Here is a 23,579-nt window from a genome sequence, read left to right on the forward strand (position 1 = left end):
TAGATGGACCCCAAATTAACAAAAAGTTCATATAACTCTTCAAATTGAGTTGAAGGATATGAAATATTAACGGACAAATATACCTTTTAAGAACATATATAAAATATTTTATAAAATTAAGTTAAATAATTTTTTTTTCAAAAATATTAAATTAAATAAAAGTAGTTTTCAAAAATATTAAATTAAATAATTTTTTTTTCAAAAATATTAAATTAAATTAAAGTATTTAAAAAAATATTAAATTAAATATTTTTTTAAATATTAATTAAATAAATTTATTTTAAAAAAATATTAAATTAAATAAATTTATTTTTAAAAATATTAAATTGAATAAAAGCATTTTAAAAAATATTAAATTACATAAAAGTATTTTTAAAAAATATTAAATTAAATAAAAGTATTTTTCAAAAATATTAATTTTTTTTCTCAAAATCAACAAAGGACATTTTTGAAAATACTGAAGGATGATATCCTTCAACTCAATTTCCATACTTTCATTGGGTATTGGGTTCAATTTGAAGAGTTACATGGACCTTTTGTTAATTTGAGGGCTCATCTACCCCAAAAACATAATTCTCCCTTTTTTTTTATATTAAAATAGAAAAAAATTGAGTGGATCCAATCATTGGATTAATAAAAGACTAAATGTGAAAATATTAAAATTGAAATATGCCATTGTAAATGCCAAGAAAATCCAACACATACGAAACATACGTAGAAACACAGCCAAGCGCAGATTTTTTTAGCCTCGTCTTCCATCTTCATCCTTGACTTGACCATGACCATAACTTTGCTAGCTTCGCAAGAGCGGCGGCTGAGGTGCCACGTGGCCCCAAAGCTTCCTCCGCCATCTCTCTCAGCTTCCTGCTTCTCTCCCTCAGCTCTCTTCCTACTTCAGTATCCATCAACTCTCTGACACTTCTCTCCACCTCTTCTCCGGTCACTAACCGATCTTCGTCTCTCTCCTCCACCGCTATTGCCATCTTCATCACCCCCACCAACAATGCCCTATTCATATGCTGCTCCGCATACAGAGGCCACGCCACCATCGGCACTCCCCTCACCACCGCCTCCAACACCGAGTTCCACCCGCAGTGCGTCACGAACCCGCCCACTGATGGGTGCTTCAGCACTGCCACCTGCGGTGCCCATAACTTCACCACCATCCCCCTCTCTCTGGTTCTCTCCAAGAACCCTTCTGGCATCAAACATTCCAAGTCTATCTCATCGGCTTCTTCACTCTGCTTGCTGTTGTCTTTTGGTGGATTCTTCACCACCCACAAGAACCTCTGTCCGCTGTTCTCCAATCCTTTGGCAATCTCCTTCACTTGCTCCGCCGAGAAGGATCCGCGGCTGCCGAAGCATAAGAACACCACGCTCTTGCTTGGCTGCGAGTCCAGCCATGTCAAGCAAGCGTGCTGACTTTCACCTTCATCTGGATTGGCTATCAGCGGTCCGACGCAGTAAACCGGCGGAGTTGTGCCTTTGGGGACGCACGACCCATCTGCAAGGACTTGAAGCGCATTTGGCTCAAGCGCTTCAAAAGTATTGACCAAAAGACCATCGGATTTCCGGAGGTGTTCGGAGAAGTAAATTATGTAGTCATAAGCCGGGTCATTTCTATCAAGCAAGGGCTCAGGCATTTGAGTCGCTGGCAGCAGAGGAAACCCAGGAAAACGAAGCAGAGTGTCGGGGAGGTCCTTGAAACTCTGGGTGGTGTTGATCTCTTCGTGCATCGTCGGCAAGTACAGGTACGCACCAAGAACGGCCGCACCGGAGGTGAAGAAATGGAAAACCGGTATGCCAAACTCACGCGCCACTGGAAGAGCAGAAGCGCAGAAGTAGTCGATAACGATAGCGCGAGGCTTGGAGGAATCAGGGAGGTGCTTCAGATAGTCGAAGAAATCCGAACCGTAGAGGCTTAGGAATTCGAAAGCAATGGCAGCGCGGCTGCGAGTGGGGGCCGTGTCGACGGAGCGTTGAGGCAAAGTGTGAAAGGTAATGGAGGGGTGGGTTTGGGAGATGGCGTTAACGTAAGAGGTGATGGCCGGGGGGTCGAAAGGACCATTGATGAGTAGAATAGTGATGGAGAATTGGTGGCCGTACTGGTGGAGGATGAGCTTGCCCAGCTCCACCATGGATACAAGATGACCCATGCCGGTGGCTGGGAACAGGAGTATTGTGTCCTTCATGCCTGCCCTCTGTTCGATTTGGGTGTTTTGCTCAAGAAGGGCGGAGGGGGTGAAGGGGTGAATGGTTTGCAAGCAAGGATTAAAATATCCAGATCTATGATACCACTAAACGAATATTTTCAGATATTTTATTAATTTTTTCCCTTTTTTTTTCTTTTGTTTTAATAGGTATTTTTGGATATTTTATCATATTTAATTGATTTTCTAATTTTTATTATTAAATAAATAAAGTATAATTATTTTATTTTTATATTTGATTTAATTTATTACCAAAAATATAAAAAAAATAATTTTGATATCTTGGGTTTCGGTGATTGATCCCGCACTGCTTGGGTTCAAAGTATCAATTTTGATATCAAATTGATATTTAATGTTCAAAGTGTGGGGCTTTGATTAGACTCTAAATAATAACAATCAACCTCCAAAATTATAATTATTTTTTCTTATTTGATAACAATCGAAAAATAATAAAATATATATAAAAATAATAATAATTATTAATTCTATTTTTTTTTTTTTTCTGCATATTTTGGCTTTATTTTCTTTTTGTGTATCACAGTGGGGTTGGTGGTTGCATTGGCAGACAGTGTCATTCAAGAGTCGTACCTCAACTAAAGCTTGCCCACCGCTTCCCAATGTTACCAAAATTAAATATTCAACCTCCATCCACGCCAACATTACAATGCAACAGTACAGAGAAATGTATGAGATCTTAAAAAGTCAACTTTCAAAATATTAAATAATATTTTATTAAAATCATTCATTTTTTAATTGAGGAGATTTATTTAGGGATGCCAAGTGCCAACGGCTAGGTTTGGGACAAACAGGTCTCATCCAAATCCAACCTCATTTATTCAAAATATTTCTCATCAGTATTTCATTAAAATTAAATAGGAAGGGACGGGGTACAAGAAATTCTCATACCTATGGTGCGCCCGTCCTATCCCTTTTTTTTTTTTTTTTTGAAATTTTTTTAATTAGTTTTTTTTAAATTATTTAAAAAAAATTTAATTATGTTAAAATAAATATATTTTATAAACAATTAAAATATTATAATTTTTTATAATGTATTTTAAAGGTATTATTATTATTATATATATTAAAAATAGAAAAATAAAAATTAAATCAAATTGATTTTTGAAATTAAATTTGATATATATAATCTAGAAGGGTGGAATAAGACTATACCTAATCTGTTGCTAGTGTTTAAAAAAATCTTAAATCCTTTGTAAACATATTGATTTTAATTTTAAACTCGTGCCGTTGAGGGAAAGATGAGTATTTGAAAAAACTCATCTTATGGTATTAGTATTTTATTTTCTAAAATTGTTTTTTTATAGTGGAAAATTATTTAGTATTTAGCCGACAAACTTCGAATAAGATTTTTAAAAATACCTTTAGAAGAAAAGAATTTTCTTTTTAATTAAAGTTACTTAGAGGATTTAAGGTAGGTTTGTTTGTTTCCATTTTCAAAGAAAATAGAAATTTTAAAATATATTTAGACAATTTTATTTTATTTTCATTTTATGAAAAAAAATGAGTTTAAAATTTTTTTTGGTTAAAAAAGGTGAAAACATAGGACCAATTTTTGAGAAATGAAAAAACTAAGAAGGAAAAGAATCATATGAAAAATCTTATGGGATCCATGTAAAAGGAATATGATTATTACAAATATAAAAAAAATATCATCATGATTAAAACATGATGGGGTATATATTTGAAATCAAATATTATCTTAAAAATAATATATAAATATTTTGTTCGTAGTTTTAAAAGGTGCTCAAGGGCGGACCATTCTCTAATCATAGCACTTTGCTTGCTTGCTAATACATGTCTCGTTGAAGAGACCTACTTTGCTATGTTTTACTTTTCTTTTTAAACACTTTATTGTTGAAAATTTTAATTATATATCTTACTTTTTTTTATTAAATACTTCTTCCTAGATGTTTGGAAAAAAAAAATTATTAATTGGATCAGATTTTAGATTATATTTTATAAAATCGATATGTATTTTAGGTCGGGTTTCAATTCACTTAGGCTTACCTTGTTTCACTTAGGTCTTATGTCTTTTAAAACTACGTGTTTGCTTATTTATTAAATTATAAACTAAACTAATTCATGCATTATTATTACTATTATTATTATTATTATTATTATTATTAGAATAGAGTGAATTTCAAGGAAGAAAAATTCCTCAACTTGTAATGTTAACATATTTATATCATTAGTGCAATGTATTTATATCGTATTTATTTTTTATGAAAAAGTTAATAATTTTAGAAATCCTGAGTTATACCCTATTAGCATTAGAATTAACACATCACATCAAAATATTAACATCATTAACTCAATATATTGAAATTACTTCATTTTTATTAAAAAAAAACCCCACAAGTCTCACATATTCAAATTAGTACTTAATTTGTTTTTAAAGACGGTTCATAGCATAAGTATGCCACGGAATATAAGATAACCATTCAAATTGTCGGTTTTATAAAAAAGTTGAAAATTTTCTCAATTAAGCTTTATTATAATGTATTACAATATTAATATATTTTCTATCATACATGCATTTTGTATATAAATAAAAACACCGTGCAAAAGAAAAAAAAACATATATAAAATTATTTAATTATAAAAACTAAAGAGCATTAAACATTTTACGTCCTTTTCTAATTCTTTCAAAACAAATTTAAGATGATTATGAAATTTTATCCTTTGAAAATTCCCCCACACCACCCCCAACCCACCCTTAGAGGTCATTATCACATCTAACTCCCATATTTGGTAATTTTCCCCTCATAAAAATGATGTTGGGTAAAACTTGTATTGAATTCCTCTTAAAGATTAGGTTGATTGTTTCTTAATTTGGATTGAACCAACCAACCAACCCGTCAGAAGTTACAACCCTATACTTCTCCCTTTTTTTTTCCTCATTTTTTGTCTGCTCTGATCTCATTGCAACCCTAAATTGCAAGCCTCTGCATTTGCACTTCCAATAAACCATACATGTTTGGCTAACAGAAGGCGAAAAAACAAAAACAAATGCACAGTCCAAAAAAAAAAAAAGAAAAAGAAAAAAAAAAGATTTCTCCTAATTGCAAAAGTTTCTCATCAACAGTTACTGCATACATACACACCCCAAAAGAAGATGAAATGCTTCAAGACCTTACTGAAATCCTCATGCTTCTATACGAGAAAACCATTATTTTTGTACGTAATTGCACCATTCCAGGACACCAAAATTAGTCACTAGCAGTTAAACACAATGTACTAAAGAAATCATTCTACTAAAATTACTGTCACCTTCTAAGGAGAAAAAAAACAAAAAATCATCCACGAGAACCATACTGATGAACATCTAAAATCATATATAGACTGTTTCTCTGGGCAGCAAAGCAGTCTCCTTATTTCATTACATATAATGGTTCAGAAACAGATAGAATTATTATCATCTGATTGCAGTATCAAATCCATGGTCATAGCTTCAGGAACTAGCAAGTATAACATGTTCAGCAGGCAACTCCTGCATAAACTTTCCAAATAAACTCCTTTTAGACAGCAGAACTAGAATAGACCTTTTACCATAAACCAACCATTTCTAAGGTTGATACAAGTATCTGCATCTCTCGGGCAAATCAACCACCATGCTGATGAAAACAAACGAAAGCTTCAACGCAACCCCCTCCCAGCAATGTGTTACAAGCTATTGATGTGTTCTTGCATCCAGACAATCCAAACTACTCAATCACAAAACCAATGTGTTATTGCCATATCAATCCTGTTATAAGTTAGATAAATGACAACCACTCCTGATTTCAGGCAGCTAATAAAAAGAATTACGCAATTATCAGAAACTCGGGCAGGTTGGCTCAGGGCCCCAACCCAAGCCTCCGCACTGAAACCTATTGTCCCAAGATTGGCTTATTCTTGAGGTCAAGACTAGTAGGCTAAATAGTGCACATAAATCTCATGGGGAAAAATGAAATTAAAAAGAGAAACTTAAAAATCCAACCAAATATCAAATTAAAACAAAAGGGGTAAAATCTATCATCAAAAACCTATAAGAGCCACAAAATTCGGTTTTGAAGGAAGCTTTGGTTGTAGAAAGTATTTGAAACATCCCATATCATATATAAATGGATAATGGTTGGGGGCTTGGGTTGTACTGGCTTCAACATGTCTGAGTTAGAGCCCTAACAAACCATAATTCTATACTATATACTATTAGATTTAGAGGAAAAGTTCAAAGATTAGAACCTTGATTAATTCTCCATGAAAATTTTCAGGCATCATCACGGGAGCAGCTGCAATAAGCCCGAGATCTCGCGCACCAGTGCAGGCTTTTGATCCCATTCCCCCCTGTGCCAGCACTGGGGAACAATGGATTGATTGCTAATCTGAATCATCATAATTCTCTCCATCATCAGAAACCTCATCAAAGGACCTCATATCCAGCTGGTAACGAAGAATTCCACCTATACCACCAAATCCTCTGCAGAACTGCGATCCCTCTTGTGATTTGTTGGTCACAAACTCAAGTGTACAACCAAAGCGCTTGTACTCATTAGCAAACCACTCTAGCAGTGACATCTTTTCCTGAACCTCCAATTCAGCAGAAGTAGCCGTATCCCTGAAGTGGCTCTGATTGCTCTCTTGTTCCTTGTTCAAGTGTTTTATGACTATCTCACCCGTAATATTGTTTTTCAGAACATACCTACTAATGTCAAGATTTTCCCACACAATCAGGGTCTCAACAGCACCCATCTCCAAAGCTTTCAGTGTGTCATCAACGCCAAAGACATACTTCCCAGTATCCTGGCTGATCTCCTCAAAATATTTCCCTATCAAGCGCTTCTCCTGAATGAACTTCACATTGGATAGGATCTCAGATGACAACTCTATTGCCTGATTGAAACCATTTTCACCTCCATAAGAAACATCAACCACATTCAGTATTTTGGCCTGAAGACGGGGATCAAACATGTCAGACTGACTCAGCTCAGTTTTGAAGTCAGCGGAACCAGCAAGTATCAACCCTGAAACATTGGGCTGGCTGGTGGCAGGATTGATAAAAAACTGGGTGGCAAGCTCTGCAGTTTTCCTCACATAGTTGTGCCGCTTCTCCATTCGAAGACGAGCAAATCGAAGAGCCGACTGGCCACCTCTTCCATGCTTTTTTGGAAGGTCAACAGTAAATTTGTGAAGCACCTCCCTGGTGTTCCCACTTAATGTGCCAAAGAGGGTACCATTTCCATCCATGACAATAAAACCAAACTTGTCGTCAGATTCTAAAAGTTCGTTCAGAGCTTCCGTATGGAACTTGTTGTCACATAGGTAAAGAGAGGCATTTATAGGCCTGAAAGGCTCAAAGTCAATTGTCACCTTCTTTTCCTTTCCATCTTCAGTCACAATCGTGCCAGTATACAGCACAAGACCATTAGGAGGAACCTTGTTGTACAGCTTCAATCTCTGCTGCGCAGATGTGATTGCACCTAAAACAGATTGACGATTGACCCTACTTTTAATGTTTGAAGCAGTTCCAAACTCATCTCCAAGCATCTTGGTAACCCTTGATATTTGATCACGAGGAGGCATGATAAGAGAAATCATGCTGGTACCATTGCCTCTAGCAGCTTCCAATGCTTTGATCAACTTCTTGATCTTCCATATCTCAATGTTCTTATCTGTTTCATGACCATCAGCCATTGTGCAATATAGTACAGACTGAGGAAATTAATGAAAATTGCCTGCAAAGATGGCAGAATATAAACTCAAATTCTGAATCTAGTAGTTCCATAATGAAAAAATAAAACTAAAAATGGTGCTTAATATCCTGATATGAGGTGAGAGGCCAACTATAAAAATTTAAAAAGTACAGGGGGAAAAAAACTGCCAATGATTCAGAAGCAATCTTCAATTAGTTGAGCATTGAATATTGAAAATTGGAAAATGCAGATTGGAAGATACTGCATAAAATTAATATTATACAGTATCTTGTATGTTGAAAGTCATGTGTGCAGAAAAAATGAGCACTCCATTCATTTAAAAATGACTATTTGACATGCATTCTGTAAAGAGAATTCAAGTGAGAAAAAATCAGGATTCACAGAGGAATCATGCTTCATTATCTCAATGAAGACAAGCATACTCACTTCATACCGAAAACTAAAACCTTAACCAGAATAGAAATAACAGCAAAGAACTTCAAATAATCATGTCAACAACTGAAGAAACAAATAGGGGGAAAAAGAAGCAAACAATAACTGCTTTAGCTGCATGTATTAGGACATCACTATGATTACTGTACGCTTAAGCCCCATGCCACCTCAAATTTAGATAACTGCATAAATTATTCCCTCAAAAGAAAGGTATTGGTCACGCGCCAAACTCTAGGTTTTAAGACTCAAATTAAAATAACAGAATAAAATTTCTGAAGCATTATAATTTTTTTCCCCAATTGTAATGCAAACCACAGAAAAAAAATTTCATACCAATCAATTGTCTGTCACAATTGAGTTTTCTACAAGTAGAATAGTTTCAGAAAGAAGGAGAAAATTGATTGCTTGATCATCCTCATAGCTTCCAAAGATTCCCCCCCTCCCTCTCTCTCTTTTTTTTTTTTTACTGTTACGGAGGATGCAACTAAAGCAGCTTGTAAAACAATAGCCACATACAACTATAAGATAGCAACTAGATGCTTGAATTTGTATTTGGGTTTCTAACATCTTAATCCTGCTCCAAATAACTCATAGCTGCTATTCCAAACCTATGAATTTGGGGGTTTAAACTCAATTCACAGATTTCACCAACATACAAAAATGCCTTCTTAAAGTTCTTCCAAAACCACAAATTCAGATGTTTTGGAAACAGGTTCAAGTCCATAGTTTTCAGTTTTAATTTTAATCCTGTGAAATTTCAGAATCTTCCATTCATTTTTTGAGTTGTTTTGATCAACTTGTGGCCCAAGAAATTCAAATCCATCCCCATATCCAGTGTTGCATAAAGGAATCGACAGTAATTAATCACAATCTCAGCTTTATCTCTATAAAAACCAAGGAATGAATCATCCATCTATAACAGAAATTCCCACTCGACTACTACGATTCAGAATCTGAAAGAGATTTACGAGATTATATAAAAGCTAACAACATGCGGGCAGATCCCAATACAGGAGTTATAACAGAACAAGCTTTTATCGGATCTACACGCCACTCAATGGAAAAAAAAAAGGGTTTGTTCTCCGTTTGGTTGCCGAGAAGACGAAGGAAAATGAAATAAAACTCAACTGGAAAGCCAAAATCAACTTTATCTTTACACGATATTTACGAAAAATATCACAAGTGTTCCTGTTGTCGTTTCAATTTGATTCAACAACAAAAATATCATTTTTCTGGCGCTTTCCCCGTTTTCTCAGGAACCAAACAGATAGATAATTAAAGAATATAAGAAAATTATGGTTTTGATATAGAAAAAGCAACTTACCAAACCCTAGATCGAAGAGCAGCGTAGAGAGAGAAAGAGAACACTCCGCCTTTTCTGAAAACCCTAACTCTATCCTATTCTCTCCACCACGCGTCGTTTCCTGTCACTTAACCACGGTCAAATGTGAAACTATAATTCCTAACTATGGTTGAGTCAGCGACCTCACTTGGGCCTATCCCAATTCATGAAGCCAGCCCACTCCACCGGGTAAGGACTAAGGAGTGGGGCTCCGACTCCATCAATCGGGTGGATCTGCAGCTAATCAAGCCTAAGAGTCCATTTTAGTATTTTACAATGCCTCCGTTTTAAAGAAAGAATTTGAAATAAAAAACTTATTTTTGTCTTGGTGTTTGTTTTTTTATTGAAAAAAAAAGCCAAAAAAATTAACTTTTTCTATTTAACTAAAAGTAACCCGTTGATAGCAACCAATATAACCAAATTAAACATATTGATAATTAGTTCCCTTTAATAATTTTGATTAATATTCACATTTTTTTTAATTGAATAGAAAAAATCAAATATTTTAATTTTTTATTTAATTAAAAAATTAACAAACATCACCTAAATATTTTTCAAGTGGCATTTTAGTCCATTAATTGACATATACAAAGAAAGTCTCAAAATGCTTTCATATATACAAATTACGCCTCTTAAGGTCCTCTATAGCTATTTGTTTCATTTGGCAAGCATAAGCATCCATTTCATCTTTAAAAAAATAAAAATTGACAAAAGATTGTGGAAGAATTGATATAAAATTATTTTACTTAAAGTATCATAATCACTATTATTTAGATGTGCAGATGTTAGTTATTTTTTAGATCCCCACAATGTTACATTTTAATCAAGGTATTTATCTACCTATGATAATATTACATATCATATAGAGTTATTAGTAATCATATTTTTAAGATCTAGGATCTGACATATTCTGCAATTATGTGGATCATCCTCTATCAAAGATAAAATAAATCGATAATATTTCATTTAAAATTTATTGATATGATAATTTCTTAAATTTTCTTGCAGCTTTCACCATTATTGTACTTATTGTAGTCGGTATAATTGTAACCTAATCAATAGGTTTAGGGTTATTACAAATGAAGAACTTCAAAATTCACTTTCTTTGAAAAGTTTTGAACTTCTTTCTCAGTCATTTTCCTTTTCAAAATATTTAAACACCGCCATGTGCCCAGATGTCAAGCAACTTGGCAAGAGCCGTGGTGGAGGAACCTTTCTCTCTCCAAGCTGCCAAAGCCATCTCTCTCTTCTTCCTGCTTCTTTCTCTCAGTTCCCTCCCCTCTTCACCCTCCATCAACTCTCTCACTCTCTTCTCCACCTCTTCGCCACTTACAAACCCATCCTCATTGCTCTCCTCCATTCCAATTGCCATCTTCATATCCTCCACCAGAACAGCCTTGTTCAGTTGCTGCTCTGCATACAGAGGCCATGCCACCATCGGCACGCCGGCCACCACTGCTTCCAACACCGAGTTCCACCCGCAGTGCGTTACGAATCCTCCCAGTGAAGGATGATTCAGCACTGCCACTTGTGGTGCCCATGCCTTCACCACCAATCCTCTGTCTCTGGTTCTCTCCAAGAACTCTTCCGGCAATAGTGCTTCCAGATCGACATCCGTGCTCTCCTCAATTTTCTTGCCTTTTCCCTCCTTGGGATTTTTCACCACCCACAAAAACCTTTGCCCACTATTCTCCAATCCTTTAGCTATCTCCTTTATCTGCTCCCTCAAGAACGTTCCGCGGCTTCCAAAGCATAAGAACACCACACTCCTAGTTGGCTGCGTGTCCAGCCATGTCAAGGAACAATGCTGATCTGCAGTAACAGCATGGCCTTCGCCTTCACAGGCTTCACCTATCAATGGTCCCATGTAGTAAATTGGAGGAGTAGGCCTATTCAAAAGGCATGTGCCATCCTCAATGGCCTGAGTGGCTTTGGGCTCGAACTCTTCAAACGTGTTAGCGATAATCCCATTAGATTCCGGTAGATGTTGTGAGAAGTACAGCATCCCATGATAGCCCGCCTCATCTCGGTCAAGTACAAGTTCAGGCATGTGAGTTGCTTTCAGAGGAGGCAGGCCTGGGAAGCCAAAAACCTCGGTGGGAAGGTCTTTGAAGCTCTCGGTGGTCCGGTCATGAATAGTTGGGAAGTGGAGGAAGAAAGCAAGGGCCGCAGCGCCGGAAGTAAAGAAGTGGTAGGTGGGAATTCCAAGCTCACGCGCAGCTTCCAGGAGTGAAGTGGTAAAGAATTGGCCGATAAGGGCACAAATACCGGTGGCTTTGGTGGGTTGCTGCAGATAATCCACGACATGGGCAGCGCTGATATGAAGAAATTGGAATAAGGCAGCTTCTCTGCTCCTGTGAATGGTGGAGGTATCATCGGATGGGTGAGAAAAGTGGTGGAAGGCGATGGAGGGGTTAGTTTGGGAGAGGCGGTGGATGTAGGAAGAGGCGGCCGGGGTGGCAAAAGGGCCATATGGGAGGAGAACAGTGACGGAGAATCTGAGGGGATGGCGATGAAGGATGAGCTTTGCTAGCTCCACCATGGGCACCAAATGGCTCAGGCCGGCGGCTGGGAATATGACTATCTTGCCTTCCATATCTAAAGTTGCGTTTTTGGTTTGATCTTTTGCCTCAAAGATATAGAACCCAGTCTGGACTTCTTGATGAGAAAGGCATGTTACTGTTGATACCTTTTGTTTGTTTATGTAAAATTGAGGATATGTTTTCCAAAGCATCATAACAAATGCTTTCTAAAAGTGCTTTTGGCCAACTAATTTTTATTAATTTAATTACATTTTTGTACATATTAAAAAAAAAGGATTGTAATATGTTAAAACAGCTTTTTCATTTTAATGCAACAAATTTTAAAATTAAAATTATTTGGTTGTATCCTGATAAAAATATACAAAATAAATAAATAAATAACATATTATATATTTTAAAATTATTTAATTTTATAAAAATTAAAATAAGTGAAATAAGTATGCTCACACGTCACTCATACCCAGGACTATGATGGACTTGCGATATATATTAAAATAACATTTTAAATTAATATATAAAAATAATTTATTCATTTTATTATTTTTTTTATTTTCCTGCTTTTCCCCTTTACGTATGCTCACACGTCACTCATACCCAGGACTAGCGATATGCTTCCAGAGAGCCAAAATCTCTTGACTTTTGAGTATGGGTCAATTTCATCATTTTGAATAACGTGGTTGGTGCGTCTAACGGTCTAAGTGGTGGCCAGCATCTATTTTCCAAATCAACACTTTCCACTCAATGGCCATGGCATCATTTGGGGATTGGGTTTGACAATTACTCCCCTTCTTGCCTTAGAAATTTATATCGTTGGAGTTGGGCTCGGGTGTAGTTTCCTTCTTGTCTTTTAGAACTCTCCCCTTGATAATAAGAGAGAGAGAGAGAAAGAATACATTTTCTCTTCTCTCTCTTAAGGAAAAAAAATACAGTTTTTCGAATAAACAAAATTCCCTTGTCATGAAACGAAAGTTAATGGTCTTATATTATGAAAAAAGAATAATTCCCATATTCATAGTTTCATTCATGATTTAAAGCAAAAAAATTTATCAATGAAACAATAGTCAATCAGGAGTTTTTGGTATATTAGAAGATAAATCGAAAATCTTATTTTTCATCATATATAATTAATAATAATTTATGAGTATTGTTATTTTATATAAGGTTAAATAATTATTTAAAAATGGGACATTATAAATATGAGTTAAAAATTAAAATGCGATTTTAATTATGTATTTTTTTTATCCATTTATTTAAATTGCACTTATTTTATTTGGTTGTAAACATGACTTTTTGCCAAGAGGAATTTGAGATGGGCCAGAGGCACGTGCCCCTTACGCCAATGTTGTTGGTTAGTGATAAAGAGGAATGGTGCTTGTTGACTTTACTTGGACCATACCTTAATAATAATGTGTGGTTTGCCAGTCTCGTCCATGCTCAGTGTTGTGATGTCACAGGCTCACAATTACTATTGCTCAGAGGTGTTAATCCATAAATGTACTATTTACAGTTCTCAATGTATATATATATATATTTTAAATTATGAAACCATACACCAATCTAAATAATAAAATTGTTGAGAAAAAAGACTGCCCTTTATTTGAGTAATTTTTTATTTGTCAAATTGCTCGAACCTATGCTTTTTTGAATCCAATATGTTATGTTTGTCATACTTATGGTCTTTTTTCTCTTAGCCTTTGTTTGGCAAGTCGTTCTAAGTTTTCGATGAAATATTTAATATTGTCTTAGAAGAATTCATGATTTCTTCAAGAAAAAAAAAAAATTAACAATTGATAAGTTATTTGTCCATGAGTACTCCGATAGTATTCTAAAATTAGAGTGTTTATCATAAGTACATTTTCTATTTTTTTTAAAGTTCTTTCTATAGACGAAATGGTAGGATATTTCATCAAAATAGCAGTTATTGATAATTGATTACATAAAAAATGAGCAAAATATTGAGAATATCGTTGAAATATCGATTTTGGGCGCAACAGAAAACAAACTACAATTGGATGCAAAAATTTGGCTATTTTTCAAAATATCATAAATTATCGGTAATTAATCAACAATATTTTGAATATAGCCTATAAATAGCCAATTTTTTTTTTAAAATCATTAATTTTTTTAATATTTATCCTACCAACTCTTTATTTTTTTAATATTTATCTGTGTTTTTAAAAAATCATTTTCCGTTGTTTTTAAATTATTTTTTATAAATATCTTTTATTTTAAATTCATATTGCCCTTTTTATTTTATATTATTCTTTTATTTTTAATTATTTTTCATATTTATTTTGTTAATCCATTTTAAATTAATTTTATCAAATAACCTTAATACTTAAAATAAAAATTAAATAATAAATTCTAAATCAACAATTTAAATATAATTTAACTTAAAATCAACTTAAATTATTAAATTTTACTAAACACCCTCTTACTTCTTTTCTTCCCTTATGAAATTTATGATTCATTTGATGATACATGAGTTTCTTATTTTTATATAATTAATAATAATTTATGAGTGTAATTATTACATAAAGTTAAATAATTATTTAAAAATGGGACATTATAAATATGAGTTAGAAATTAAAATGCGATTTTAATTATGTATTTTTTTTATCCATTTATTTAAATTGCACTTATTTTATTTGGTTGAAAACATGACTTTTTGCCAAGAGGAATTTGAGATGGCCCGAATGTTGTTGGTCACTGATAATGGGAAATGGTGCTTGTTGGCTTTAGTTAGACGTATTTTTTTATAAGAGTACGGTAGTTTAAAAAAATAATTTCACAACTATTGGAGTGGAAAAAATAATTTTAAATCTACCATAGTTTTTATCAAGTAGGAAAGAGAAAAATAAAAATCATTATTATCTTTTAAAATCTTCTCTTCAAAAGACGATTGATTTCATTTTAAAAAAATTATACAAAAGAATTCGGATTTTTAAGATAAGATTTGTAAAATTTCTTATTTTTAAAAATGTATAGGTTAAAATTGTCTCTAAAGAAACGGTTTCTTAAAAAAAATAGAAAAAAAAGAAGAGAAATCTCCTCTTTGAGAGAAGATTTTCTCCATAAAAAAAAAAGGTATGGACTTGCATTTTGCTCAATGCGTTCCAACTTGATAACGTGATTTGTTTTTTATTTATTTGTGAAAATTTGATTTTTAGAAAAAGACTTGGGGTGGTGTTTGTTTTTTTGGCTTTTTGTTGAAAGCAATTTGTTTTCAGAATTTAGGTTATTTGTTTTTCTATTTTTTCATGACTTATTATAAACTTTTTATTAAATAGAAAAAGCCAAAATATGTAGTTTTTTCTAAATAGAAACAATAACATATTGATTGTTTTTTTTTTTTTACTTTTTAATACTTAATAGAAATAAAATACTACAAAAAACAAAAACATGATATTTAACACTATTAAGCATTAAGGTTCTATTTAGAATTAAGTAAAAAAACAAACACCACCTTGGAGTCACCACTTATTTTTGTTTTATTTTTAAAGGGAAAAAAAATAAGAAAGAAAAATCTTAAGTGTGACTCCTAAAGAAAAAAATAGGTCTATAAAAAATCAAGTTTGGGTCTAGGGGTCAGGTAACCTATTGGAAAGGTATAGTGGTGAGTCGTAGCACCCCTCTAAGTCCCTAAAAACGGATTTATACTAAATAAAGTGAGACAAGTATGACAATTGATAAGAGAATTAATGGATACAATGAAATGATCAAATAATAAAATGAATCATGCATGAGAATAAGCAAAATAGGAGTGAGATCATTCCTTAGCATCAAATAATAATGCGCTATCATGAAATGAAGTTAGTGCACAATACAGAATACAAAATATATTGCATGTGTCACAAAATAGAGGAAGAAATCATCCATGACAATTATGCATTTCACTTAAATTATTTTTAAAGAAAATATCATGGATGTTGGGCCCCTATCACAACCCACAACCTAATTGATTTTGCATGAATTAATCCCACAAATTCCATTATTTTGTAATTATGAAAAAAATTCATTCATGTTTATAAAAAAAACGTGAAAATTATTTGAAATTTGAAAAAAAATTGTGAAAGTGCATGCCGACGAGAAAATGACGACAAATATTTTATTAAAATTGGATTTTCAGTAACCTAAAACTTTAAGGAAAGAAGGAAAAAAAAAACTTAAAATTATTCAAAAATTGTTGTGGGATTAAAATTATTTGAAAAACTAGAGTTTTGAAAATTATTTGAAATTTTGAATTTTGAAAATTAAATTTGAAAATTGGAAATTTGAAATTGAAGTTTTAAAAATTAGAGTTTTGAAAATGACTTGGAAATTAGAGTTTTAAAAAATAAATTTGAAAATTAGAATTTTGAAAATCATTTGAAAATTAAAGTTTTGAAAATTAAATTTGAAGATTGGAGTTTTGAATTTTAAATTTTGACATCAAAAGATAAAGAATTAAGAGAATGACACTTGGTCTTTGGGTGGTGCACTAGAGGGTAGCCATGCATGGCCATGCAGGAGTGGGCCCGAGGTGCAATTATGTTTGCTCTGTGGATGCTGGTGGTTTCAATTTAGAGCAAGTAGCTTGTTTGTTGACCTTCCGCTGGCTTGAGTATCCTTCGTGGGTTGGTCGAAATAGAAACTTCACTCTTAAATCTGTGTTGTTCTTGAACACTACCATTGGGACATCATCCACCAAGAATACTATCAGATATATATATTCCATAGAACTGAGTACGAGTGGAAAGCCTTGGTTGGGTCAAACCAAAGATAGATTCTCTGTTTTCTCTCTCATTTTCTTCTAGTGAAGACATTTGTTTGTAAAATGGAGGGTTGGTTAGACTTGTTGATCGAGAACTCAAAGTCTATTTCATCATGCTTTGAGTTTTGAGAAGATAGATAGAAAGCAATAATAGTTCCTATGCATTTGTCAGGGATGAGCTGAATCTCAGAGCCTCCATTATAGGACTTGATGTGGTAAAAAACCCATGTAGGCGTAGAGTTTCTACTGAATGGCACATTGATACACTTCCTTGGAGCAGCACCCCTCACTCCAGAAAGCATAAACAGTAAACCCAGAGAGATAATCCATAGTTTTTTTTTTTTTTTTTTTGTTCCGAGAGGGAGAGGTTGAGGAAGTGTGGTGAACATGGTAATGAGGTTCCGACATGGAGTTTTCCGGCTTGAGATTTGGCTTTGCTGAAAGAAGGATTTTGATGGAGGCTTTGCCAAGGCTTTGGGTGGCCATGCGTGCATGACCACCTAGGTTTTTAAGGACACATCGGATTTTCAGAGTATAAAATTTTTCATAAAATTGTAGGTCAAATGGTAAAAAAGAGTGGTAGAGAGAGATTTTGGAAAAAGTTGGTCAAAAGTCAATAGTTTGAAAAATTTGCCACATCAAATGTAAGGAGTGAGAATTTCAGAAATTAAATTTTGATTTGGAGAAACAATTAACCATCAAATAATTAAGATTAGGTTTTGAAAATTTGAATATTAAGTATGTTACGAGAATTAATTTAATTATTATTGGATAATTATCAGAAAATCATAGTAAAAAAAACTTGATAAAAATTTATATTATATCAAATTTTTATAATGGATAATTAAAAAGAAATTGAATCTAATTTTATAATGAATCAATTTAATTCTTATAATTGGAATTAAACTTTACAGAATTACAAAACATTAAACGAAGTTGAATTGAAATTAAATTAAGATTAAATTATGATATGTGAATTTAAAAAAGATATACAAAAGGGGTAAATTAATTATATGTGAATTTTATGAATTTAACTTTTGAAATTTTGATGCGATTAAATAATTTGACAAATGAAGTAAATTAAATAAAAGTTATACCAAAGGGTTCAGAATTTGATTTTTATAAATTGAATGACTAATTAATTTATGGAATTAAGTTTTAGAATATTACTTAAATTTTTGTTGGTAAATAAATATTAGTAAAATTAACGGGTTATTACAAATTTCAACTTCTGGTTACCGAATTTTTTTTATTTTATATTTATAATATTTTATGAAATTAAATTTTGTTAATAGCTAATTATATCATGTTTTAAGTGAATTTCAGATTAAAAATGCTTCGAGTAACTAAAGTTAAATTATATTTTTTTCAAGAGCAGGCTTGTAGTAAATTTAATTACAAATGCGGTAGTATTTTTCGTGAGACGGAAAATTATAAGTTGAGTGTAATTTATAATTGTGAAATATGAAATAAATAATGGTAGTTTAATTTACTATTAAAAGAAAGGACGTGTGTGGCATTTTCAAATTTGTTTAATATATATATATATATATATATATATATATATATATATATATATATATATATATTTGTTAAATTAATATGTCATTTTTGAAGAGATTTGCCTAAGGTTCATTTGATAAAACTTGAGTTTTAATGGAACTGTAACTTTAAAGAATAAACCAAGTTTTTCAAATATGCATGAAATGATATGTAAATCCTAAGTGCACCAATGCATTCATTTTACATATGTTTCTTATTATTAAAGGTCTTCCAAAGGTCTTGATCTTGTATCTATTAGGTTCTTTGATGAATTTCTAAATTAACACCTGAAATTATTTATAATTCAAACCAATTAGTAACTTAACCATGATTTGTTATCATCAAAACGTGATTAGAAGAACCCTTGAGCTAACATATGTAAAAGTGGATTGTTGGGTGCGGGAGGCAAAAAAAGAGGAAAAGAAAGAAAGAAAGGTGGATGATGCGTAGGGGAGATGTAGAAGAGATTCTCTGTTGTGTGTTTCCGTCGATCCGACGGTGAAATGACCTCCAATCATAATGAAATTTCAGAAGGTGATAGTCTTCAACGTGGTGAACACTTCTAAAGAGTCAGATTTTCGATCCCATGGTTGGATTTTACTGTACAAGTAGGGGTGAATTTTTTTTTCCCTAAATTTCTCTCTTGACTTTTTTTGGGCTTCTTGTTTTGCTTTTATTTACTTTCAAAAAACTACATGGAAATTGTTGAGCTGTTGGGTTGTAGTAGATTGTCATATAGTTTTCATTTAGGTTGTTTTTCGAAACCCTAGACGTGTAAAATGATTTAGTTTTGCTTTGAAAATGTTAAATGGGAAGTGAATGAAAGTTTAATGTAAGATAAAAATATTAGAATTATTGGTATTTAATTGTTGTTCCCGTGATAGGATTTATTGGATTGTTGTGGTTATGAAAATTCTTTTTATTGGAATATTGGTTAATATATTTTTATGATTGTTGTTATGTTAGAAATTATATAAATTTATTAGTAATATATTAGTGTTGAAAATAATGGAAATTAATTGTTGAAAATTTTGAGTATTGAGATATGTTTAAAATTATTCATATTATTATAAATAAATAAATTGATGATATAAATTGAGTTTTTGTTAATATTTGAATTATTGGGAAAATATTTCTCAAATGTTGTGGTGGCGTAATTGTGGAAAATTGTTGTATTGGGTGTTAATTTCATTAAGATTATTGGAGATAAATAAATTATGACATAAATTACGTTTTTGTTGATATTTGTATTAGTGGGAATTTTCTTGGATATATGTGGTTATTTAATTGAAGAAAAAAAATTGTTATATTAGTTGTTAGAAATTATTAAGTATGTCAGGAATAAATAGAATTTATATGGCTAAGGTTTAAAACTATGTTTTGATACTATACAATTAATTGTGAATTTTCGTCAATGTTTGTGGTGATTAAAGTGAAGAAAAATCATTGTGTGGATTATTGGAAATTATGAAACATAATGAGGGTAAGTAGAATTATGTCTTAGAAAATCATGGATGTTGAAATATGATGTGATTGCACTTCATATGCATCATGGTTGTGTGAAGAAAAAGAAAAAAAAGTAAAGAAATGGTTGTGTGAAATGGAAATGAGAATGAAAAGACCCCGAAGAGGGCAAAAATGAAAATAAAAGAAAAATAAGAAATGAAATAACCCTAGAGAGGGCGAATTAAGGAGGGAGTGAGATCCATAGGGTGAAAGACCCACAAGTTTACTCTAGGAAGACTCCAAATGGATAGTGTATTTGGCTACGGATGCATATTCTTTGATGAAAACCCGAGAACAACAGTGCATTGTATGATTGCGTGTAAGCATTTGCATTATGGTTGCATTTGGAAAAAGGATTTGTATTATTTATCAAGGGTATATTTGAATATATTATTCAAGACTAAAATGACTTGTTTGTTTTGTAAATTTATAATTGTCGATATGCTAGACATATGATTGAATAAGGAAAATGATAATTTTGATTGGTTTAAATTAGTATGGTTGGAGTTTCTTTTAGTGTGTATAAAGTAAAGATAATATTATATTTTGGCACATGGTTGTGTTTTATTAATCTATAATTTCTAACTCATTTGGGTGTAAAACACCCTACTGAGCAACGTGGAAATGCTTACTCCTTTATTTTCTAAAATTTTTAGATGCAGATATAGTTTTTGAGGAACCATAGGAAGATCAAGAAGTGTTTCGGAAAGCAAAAGAACCATAATAATGGTTATTTTTAAATGTATATTACCTTTTTGACATGTACTATGGACTTTTGTAAGTTAAATTATATTTTGTTAATTTGTAAAACATTTTTGAAAATATTTTTTTTGACTTAGAGATTATTGTAAATATTTGAACTTTTGGGTAGGAAGATGACTGGTGGATTTATTATACATGTGAATAGGAGATAGTGTGATGGTTGGTTTTGGAAAAGTAAAATAATATGTTACAGTAAATTTTAGCTTAATAAATTTATTTAGGATTATACGCTTTACTGAAAAAGAAAAAAAAAATTAAGGGTGTTTTGATTGATTGCCAACGTGAATAGGAGTAACCCTTAGGGCCAAACCCTTGACTTGGGGTCACGAGTCGAGTTTTGGGTTGCCCAAAATTTAAAGTGTGACAGGTAACATGCATGTGGGGATGGATGGAAAGAAGCTTTCTCAATGTCTGAATTGATTCTCGGTACTCATTTCCAACTTAGGCACCATTCCACAAAACCAAGGAACTGCATTTGAAAAGAGGTGCTTGAAAGTGGCACACAAAAAAGTGGCAATAAAAGCCATGCAGAAGTAGGAAATAGAGGAATGGACTGCCTGATACTGTGCATCGAAGGTGGCTTTTCCTTATTGGTAGCCACATATTCACCTTCATTTTCATTTAGACTTCAACAAATTGCACATTGTCATGGACCTGCTGGTTGTTTTTCAAGAATTTTGATGCCAAATGATCAAAATGCGTCATAGCAACTAGAACTCTAAGAATAGTAGATCCATTCACATCTTCAGATTTTGAAAACATAAGCCAAGTAAATACTCATGTTATTCTTGACAATACATTGTTTTATGCTAAATAGAACCACCACAACTGCCTCCAAAGCTCAAGAATTCCTTAAGTGCATCTTATCGCCAATATGTTTGCTCTGAAAATCACTTACTTCATCATAAACCTTAAGTTTGCAGCAATTCTTGCAATCTGAAACATAAAATTGACCAAGGGAAGAAAAATCTTTGTGGTTTTGCATGAAAATTCTAGGAATTCTTCAAATGAGTGAAGGCAACCACTGGTTACTCTCATTAGTTTTGAATTTTTATCATCCACAACAAAGTTGCATAGTTAAGTTTCAAATTTGTTTGGACGTTCTTGTTGGCAACTTTTTTCTTTGAATCGTGCCCAAAAACTGAAAGACTTCTTGGGCAATGGATTATTCAAGCTTGAGAGAGAGCTAATGCTAAAGCTTCTGCTAGTACAGATCTACAAGGGGGCTACATCATATTTTCAGCTTCGAATGATATGTGTGCAGCAACTCTAGACATTACAATGTGGCCATGCATGGGAAATTTATGCACGTGGGCTAAGGATGGGGATGGGCTAAGTTAGGGCTACAACTTGGCGAACAAAAAAAGTGGCCATATAAGTTGATATTTTGTGCATATGGAAAGGAGGTGGATGGGGCAACTTGACAGGATTAGGAATGAGCCCCATCACCCCTTCTGTTGTTATATGCTCTATGATAGTATGAAGAAGCCTATTGAATAGATGAGTTGAGAGTCTAAAACCACTTATTGCTTACTTTCCCTAGTGTCCAAGTGGTGGCCAAAACCTCCATGAATAGGGAAAAGGAAACACAAATGGAAAATAGAGTATAACCTAAGAAGAGTAAACAAACCAACAAGACATTTAACTAGATCCAATTTCATGTTTTAATCAAATGATCCAGAATAGGTGGAAGAAATAAGGATCAATAATGTGGTTAATCAAACATCAAGCTCAAAGACAAATCCATATATCAATTACTGATTGGAAAAATATAAGAAATAGGAAAAGAGCCAAAATAGAGCAAGCACGAAATAAACTCAGATTCAAAAAAACTTAGTACGCAACAAAACATATTAACAATACTTAAGTAACAGGCTGAGATGATGAAGAACTATGATAATGAAGAGGAATGAATAAGAAATGTGTAATGAAACCATACTTGAAGTGCTCCTCTATTCCTTTAAAGATTAGTAAACTTTTCTCTGCTCTTCTTGCTACTCATAGCTCGCCTCCTATAGGTCTTTCCTCCACTCTCTCTTGCTGCTCATTTTTCCTCTTATCTCCTCAGCTCGCTCTCCCTCAAAACAATGTTCACTCCCTTTCTCAAATAAAAAATTACCCAGCTCACCCCCCGATGTTCCTTAATGGTGATAAGAAAAGCCAAAATAAAATATCTTCAAATGAAATAAAATAATAGTAATAAAAAAAAAAAGTTCATTGGTCCAAAAAAAGGGGGTTTACAAGGAGAGATCTCAATATGTTAAAAGTCATATAAAAAAATGTATATAATATAACCAAATCTATCTTTTAAAAGTTATATTTTTCCAAAATAATAATACACTTATTGTTATATTATATACATTCAAATAAATTAAATAACATTTTAGTTTTATTTATACTTTTATTTATATTTATATTTTGAGATCTTAATATGTTACAAGAATTTTTCAACAATTTAAAACTAATATTAATTTTTAAAAGTATATAAGATAAATTCATAATTTTGGATAGTGTTCTATTTATATTTATTAGATTTTAATATTTTTGAAATGATATTGTATTCAAAAAAAATAATTTAATACTAACAACCATTACTAAATTCATTGTTGAATTTATTTTATTATATATTCTAACATTTTATAAGTCATCTTTCTTTTATTTTTTCAAAATAATAATACACGACTACTATTTTTATTGTTATATTATATACATTCAAATAAATTAAATAACATTTTAGTTTTATTTTTTACTTTTATTTTGTTTTGAGATCTTAATATG

The 23,579-nt window shown here is 32.4% G+C and overlaps 3 protein-coding genes across 4 annotated transcripts; all 3 read right to left on the minus strand.

Moving 5' to 3' along the window:
* Positions 1-648: 648 nt before the first annotated feature.
* Positions 649-2,435, minus strand: LOC100247599 (UDP-glycosyltransferase 88F3). The gene has a single exon (XM_002271522.5). The coding sequence runs from the start codon at positions 2,190-2,192 to the stop codon at positions 762-764; it is 1,431 nt and encodes a 476-aa protein (XP_002271558.1). The 5' UTR covers positions 2,193-2,435; the 3' UTR covers positions 649-761.
* A 3,108-nt stretch (positions 2,436-5,543) lies between these two features.
* On the minus strand, positions 5,544-9,812 carry LOC100242471 (eukaryotic peptide chain release factor subunit 1-3). 2 transcript variants are annotated; one of them, XR_009465043.1, is made up of 3 exons: positions 9,678-9,812; positions 6,453-7,942; positions 5,544-5,932 (listed from the first exon to the last, which is right to left on the minus strand). XR_009465043.1 is itself a non-coding variant. In XM_059734859.1 (2 exons), the coding sequence occupies exon 2, from the start codon at positions 7,899-7,901 to the stop codon at positions 6,588-6,590; it is 1,314 nt and encodes a 437-aa protein (XP_059590842.1). In that variant the 5' UTR covers positions 7,902-7,942; positions 9,678-9,808; the 3' UTR covers positions 5,544-6,587. The 2 variants fall into 2 exon arrangements, 1 of the variants encoding a protein (XP_059590842.1); XM_059734859.1 differs by having other exon boundaries at positions 5,544-7,942; positions 9,678-9,808.
* An 832-nt stretch (positions 9,813-10,644) lies between these two features.
* Positions 10,645-12,407, minus strand: LOC100264754 (anthocyanidin 5,3-O-glucosyltransferase-like). Its single transcript, XM_002271690.4, has one exon. The coding sequence runs from the start codon at positions 12,289-12,291 to the stop codon at positions 10,849-10,851; it is 1,443 nt and encodes a 480-aa protein (XP_002271726.3). The 5' UTR covers positions 12,292-12,407; the 3' UTR covers positions 10,645-10,848.
* Positions 12,408-23,579: the final 11,172 nt, after the last annotated feature.

This window comes from Vitis vinifera, chromosome 18 (assembly GCF_030704535.1).
Source record: "Vitis vinifera cultivar Pinot Noir 40024 chromosome 18, ASM3070453v1".
Lineage (NCBI taxonomy): Eukaryota > Viridiplantae > Streptophyta > Magnoliopsida > Vitales > Vitaceae > Vitis > Vitis vinifera.

What these genes read in the sequence shown, in the direction of transcription:
- LOC100247599 (XM_002271522.5), bottom strand. Translation starts at nt 2,192, where the DNA reads ATGAAGGACACAATACTCCTGTTCCCAGCCACCGGCATGGGTCATCTT.
- LOC100242471 (XM_059734859.1), bottom strand. Translation starts at nt 7,901, where the DNA reads ATGGCTGATGGTCATGAAACAGATAAGAACATTGAGATATGGAAGATC.
- LOC100264754 (XM_002271690.4), bottom strand. Translation starts at nt 12,291, where the DNA reads ATGGAAGGCAAGATAGTCATATTCCCAGCCGCCGGCCTGAGCCATTTG.